The following is a 6,000-nucleotide window of genomic DNA, read 5'->3' as shown; positions in this document are numbered from 1 at the left end:
TCCTGTGTATTGATGCTGTGATTACAAATATTGGCATTCTGTCACCATACAAATATAAGGAAGGAAGAGTGATCATAATGGGTTAGAAAAAGATCCATGTAGGTCAGTTCCACTGTTCTCCAACAGTGGCCAGGAGCAGGTAGTTAGGAAATGAAGGGTACAGGAAGGGGCAAGCACACACAGTACCTCTCCTAGGTGTTCTCTTGGCCTCCATTTCTGTGCAGCTGGGGAGCTCCATCAGCCAGAAGTCTGCACACTCAGTACTCTCAAAGGATTTTTCTTCCGTGAACTTGTCCAGTCTTCTCCTGAACTCATCACCTTACAGCGCACGTACAATGAATGAGTAAGGCCACATGATAAGTAAGACCAATATACAGTCAAAATGCCACTCAGAAATATTAATTCTGAGGAGAATCCCATTTTAAAGTGTAATACTTATAAGCAGAATGAGTTGTTTCTTTTTTTTTAAATATACACTGGGCAAACATTTGAACTAATCACAACTCTTCATTACTGCCTAGCTATGAGAAAATACATTAGCACCATTAATGTGCTTTGCTGCCAAATGCCGGGCTCCAATTTAAAAATATTTGCATTACAACAGCCCAGTGTGTGGACAAAACTACAAGATAAACATGCTTTCAAGGAAGCCAGGATTTTGGGATGTATTCCTGTGTTTAACTAGATGATCTCTGGAGGTCCTTCTGACTGACAATTCTGTGATTCTGTGAAATCGGAGAGGCTCCCCAATGGAGGAGATTTTAGGGGCTTCTTTGCTGCAGTTCCCTGAATCCCAGCGAAGGGTACTCAACTCGAGAGGTCACCTGAAGTTCCCTCCAACAACCCCTCTCCCTAAGAGTGGTGTTTTCCACTCAGTTTTATCCCCTCCAACTCTTACTTCATCAGAGCTCTTACCAAAAGATCCCTTCTCCCTGCTTCCTCCCACTGTCGAAAGGACCAGGTGGAGGAAAGTCAACCCAGTTATCTTGACTTCAGAGATGGCTGCGTGGTCATCTAAGGCCACATATTTCTCTTCTTCAACAGCTGTATCAATTCCCCAACCGTTTTAATCAAATAAAGAGAAGAACAACACGTGCTCTTCACAATAACGTATAAATGGACATACTATCACTACTCAATACTTCATTTTTGCTGGTGTCTTGAATATCAGTTATCTATTCAAAGAAGTTGTTATTAAACAAGCATAATCTTCCCCTAATGAGGTTGCAGCACTAGAATGCTCATGTTTGCACAGGCAAAAGGAAAATGGTTACTGGCATTAATTTTGGGCTGTATGCCTAGTTTCTTATACGTTCACATTATTTTTCCTCAGATGTTTCTTTTACCATTTCTACTTTATACACTATTTATGTAAGACTGCCCAGAAATGACTAGTATTCTTAACCAATTCTTACTATGTCTCCTCCAAATCCTTACTAGTATGACATATTCTTTAACACCGTGCAGAAAAAAAACAAATGGAACACATACGTGATTTCAAATATCTAAGAGGCAAAACATACTAAACTGCTGAGGAAAATAAATATAATCCAGTATTTATTCAATAAGCCAACAGAATGCAAAACTTCAGTATGAAGAGCAAACAAATAGAAAAGAGAAATCAAAGGGTGAAAAGTTACAGTTCATCCTTGAGATGTAACAAATATTTGCTAAATTTTCTGTTTATTTTAGAAACGTGACAATTGCTAAAACAAAATTGTACAGTCATGGAAGCATTGGAACTGTTCAGATTTCTACTGGGATGGCTCTTTAGAAAACAAAATGGGCTTACCCATGACTAAGTTTAAGACATATGGTAGTGTCATCACAGATTAATGTTTTTCCAGCTTATACTTTTTCCAGTTTATACTCCTCCTCCGAGGGTCAGCGAGAGGCGAGACGAAAAAGCCTGTGGAGAGGAGCTTACATTCACTGCATGGAAGGATGCACCTCCACCATAACATTTTGAGTTCATGTATCAAAAAAAAAAAAATATTTAAATCCACTGTGTTAAACAAATGGTATTTTAGTAACTTCACAGCTACATGGTCACGAGTATAGGAAATTCCTAGATTAACTCAGATGAAAAACAAGCTTATGTAGGTAAAGGCAATGGGCAAGCTTCAAAAATGACTGCATAAATCTGACACCACCAAGTATGTCATCCTTCCCTCAGTGGAGCTCCTCAAGTTTGAAGGAATGCAACCACATCATCTCACTCAGACAATGACATGTATTTCAGGTGCGCAGAATAAGTGAGTTATAAATCCAGATTCTGGAAACCTCCTTCCATTTGGAGAGCTGTCTTCCAGATTTCCCTCATTTACTTTTCAGCTGCTTTTGTAATCACGTTTCATTGCTGTGAAAACGCTTAAGCTGAAGTTGCAAAGTGCAGCACTGCTGGAGGCTGCAAAGCACTTAGGATTAGCAGACTGCTTGGAAAAGGAAGCAATGTGATCATCAAGGCAGGTCAAGCAGGTGCAACCCACCAGAGCTCAGTCAACGAGCCTATTAGTGACAAACAGACAGGCTAAGCAGCAGTCACTCCATTTGGCTGCACTGGTCCAACAGGGTTAGCAGGGGGAAAATACAGAAACACACATTTACCACTCTGAAATCTGTTCTTTCAAAGTATCTCCTTCACAATCAGCTCTGATTAACGCACAGATTTCAGACTTCACAATCACACCGAATTAAAATTCACTGTCAACATGGGAGAGGCTGTACTGCTATTTTAGTTTTAGATGCAGTTAGGTAACTTTCAACTTACGCTTTAATACTGTTCGCTTATAAGTGGCATATAAATCATTGAAACCTGTTTTACAAATTAAGGAATTGAAAACTAATTGTTAAGAGTAATATTTTGCTAAATATTATTACAGTGAGGCAAAACAGACATGGTTTAGCAGAAAGAAATTGCAATTTATACATAAAATTTACCTCCTTTGTTTTCATTTCAACATTTGGATCATGTTAGATAGCACCAGATTTTCCTATTATCACATTTCTCCCAAGGACAAGACCATCCAGCTACCAGCTATTGTTCTGGCTGATAAATCTACACAATAAACACCACGTAAACAGATAACTACAGTTCATAACTGTGTCAAAGACACACTTGCTCTTTGTAGTTTAGTACTATGCACAGACTAACATTAATCTGGTATTTTTTTGCCATGACGGTACTATAAGAGACCAGGTAAAGATAGAGGCCAACCTCATCCTTCTCTAGAGCCTAGTCCAGAGCTCTTTTAGGAGTATCAACTTCAATTTTTCTTTTATAGCTGGAACAGCCTAAGGAGTCCAAAAGTTCCTGGGGAATAGGACAGGGTGAAGAAGGTCAACCCAAGGTTTTCCTGGTTTAATAGTCCAGAAGCAGCATGCAAATCACCACTGAAGAAGAAACACGCAAGGAGTCAGCAGAAGTATGGCACAAAATAACAAAAGACTACAAAAGTAATCCTTTTCTTTTTCAGGACTAGGGCAGATGAGAATAGCTCTACAGCAACTCTGTTCCTAGAGTCTTTAGCTTCTCCTGCATTACCAAGCCTAGATAAAGACACCCTGACTTTTCCTGTGTGATCCTGTAGAAAAAACACACAAACAACCAAACAAAACCCAGTCGTTCTGACAACTTACTGTTCATATCTCCTCTCCACCAAAGCAATCTATGAACTCCTTCAGATCCTTCAGTTCTGTGACACACCAGCTCCCTAATGGATGCTTACTAAATATCATCTCGCCTTTTGCTCCCTCCAGCTGCTCTTTCTCTGGATACCCATATAATATTACCTGCAAGAAAAAAAAACAACAACTGGAGCATAAGCTTCTTTAGAAGGCTTTCAGACTTCCCTGGTTTTCTCTATTGTTCCAGAGATACCAAACTCACAAGACTTGATGATTAAAAACACATTCAGGGCAGCTCTCTGAGACTGTGCACAAGGGTGGCACCCTGGATGGCCACACGCAGCGGTTTCAGCCCCACAGCCACTAACCCCAGCACTGCTGTCAAGTTTTGTGCAGAAACCTTCAGAAGCAGTGCCCAGTTTTCCTCCAGTTCTTACGCCACAGGAACCTAAAAATGGAGCTTTAAACATTTTTTGCTTTTCTGTGTAGGTCTTTGGTAAGGAGCAATGCTCTTACCCTGAATAACATTAAGTGAGAACAGCAACAGGCAAATTATTAGCAAGGTTGTGAGAATCTTGCAATATTTTTATTCAGCTGCACTTAAATAAATTGTTCCAGACAGATACAGTCAGGTTACAGAAACCTACAAGTTTTAAGAGAGGATGAGAGAACCGTAACCAAGGATGACACCACACCTTCTTACAAATAGGACACAAAATACTGCATTTAAGAGTTTAATTAGCTACAAAAACACATCAACATTTCCAAACATATATGCAATAGATCTTTTAAGAATGGATGACTGATATTTACAGATTAAGATATCTTACATGTAGAACTTGGTCTTTGCACTTATTTAAAACAGCTTTTACATTTACAGCCTTTTTATACTGCACTAAGAAGATAGCTTTAAAACAGTCTTCCCTGTTTTCATTGTTTATGTAAACGCTGCTCTTTTGCATTTTGCAAACTAAAAAAACCATTTAAATAAAGCAATTAAGTCCTGGAAACTTCCATTTAAATAAAATAATTCTGCAGTACAAATCCATCATAAAAATAAGGTAGTAAAAAATATATCAGAACTGTTCAGCAAAATGTCTGGACAGATATTTTGCTAAGCTATGATATTTGTTCAGCTACGATTTTTGTTCAGCTCCCATCAGCTTTCTCTTGAAAGATGAAGTATTTTCTGCCACCCGTCCGTACTCTCAGGTTCAGGTTCTAAATTATCCAAGTAGAAGAGAGATCAATTTTGCCACCACATGTACGTTGAGGCTGTTTCCCAGAAGACGGTAGCATTGCTTGACTGTTACTCTGTCAGGAAAGCCTGAAAGAAAAACATACAGTGCAACATCATTACCCTGGGTTTTAGTCTACTCCTTTTTTTCAGTGCATTTATCCCAGATTGCAGCAGGGTTCAACCCCCTCAAAAAAAATCACAAAGTTCCAAAAATAATTCCCAATCAGTTCATTGGATTTGTATCAGTTCTTCTATTAGCAGCACTGCCATTTCTGATGTTTAACAAGAAGCCTCAAAACATTGCTCTATTGTGTAACTAATGCCCATCTAGAGAGGTCATCCTGCCCCTCTGCTCTGCCCTGCTCTGGTAGAGCCCATCTGGAGCACTGGGACCAGTTCTGGGCTCCCCAGTTTAAGAAGGACAGGGAACTGCTGGAGAGGGGACAGCAGAGGGCTACGAGGATGATGAGGGGCCTGGAGCATCTCCCTTATGAGGAGAGGCTGAGGGACTTGGGTCTTTTTAGTCTGGAGAAGAGAAGGCTGAGGGGGGATCTGATCAATGCTTATAAATACTTCAAGGGAGGGCATCAACGATCAATGCTTATAAATACTTACAGGGAGGGCATCAACAGGATGGGGCTGGTCTTTGTTCAGTGGTGCCCAGGGACAGGACAAGAGGAAATGGGCACAAACTTGAACATAAGAAGTTCCACCTAAACATGAGGAGGAACTTCTTTCCTGTGAGGGTGGCAGAGCCCTGGCAGAGGCTGCCCGGGGAGGTGGTGGAGTCTCCTTCTCTGGAGACATTCAAACCCACCTGGACACGTTCCTGTGCAACCTGCTCTGGGTGGACCTGCTTTGGCAGGGGGTTGGACTGGATGATCTCCAGAGGTCCCTTCCAACCCCATGTGATTCTGTGATCTACTGTCTCTTCACATGGCTCAAAACACCCAGCACTCTCAAGGAGGGGCAGCAGCACCTAAAACACTGCACAACTGCTACTTTAGAGAACATCCACAGAGGAACACGGTCACAGCAGAAAGAAGAAGTGATGATCCTACAGATGGTCCTGCATTTTTCAACAAGCTTTATACTGTACTTCATACCTGAACCCCTCTAACCACCTGAGGCAA

At 40.8% G+C, this 6,000-nt stretch overlaps 1 protein-coding gene across 6 annotated transcripts in view; it reads right to left on the bottom strand.

Moving 5' to 3' along the window:
• Window positions 1-4,179: 4,179 nt before the first annotated feature.
• Window positions 4,180-6,000, bottom strand: part of TRDMT1 (tRNA aspartic acid methyltransferase 1) — a 45,894-nt gene continuing 44,073 nt past the window's right edge. For all 6 annotated transcript variants that reach the window (XM_014946524.1, XM_014946508.1, XM_014946501.1 and 3 more), the window contains one exon: window positions 4,180-4,954. In XM_014946524.1, coding sequence (XP_014802010.1) covers window positions 4,854-4,954 — 101 coding nt within the window. In that variant the 3' untranslated portion in view covers window positions 4,180-4,853. The remainder of the gene's footprint in view (window positions 4,955-6,000) is intronic.

The sequence above is a fragment of the Calidris pugnax genome, unplaced genomic scaffold (genome assembly GCF_001431845.1).
Source record: "Calidris pugnax isolate Ruff unplaced genomic scaffold, ASM143184v1 scaffold19, whole genome shotgun sequence".
Taxonomy (NCBI): domain Eukaryota; kingdom Metazoa; phylum Chordata; class Aves; order Charadriiformes; family Scolopacidae; genus Calidris; species Calidris pugnax.
The sequence above is the reverse complement of the archived record's forward strand: the minus strand, read 5'-3'. Positions and strand labels throughout refer to the sequence as shown.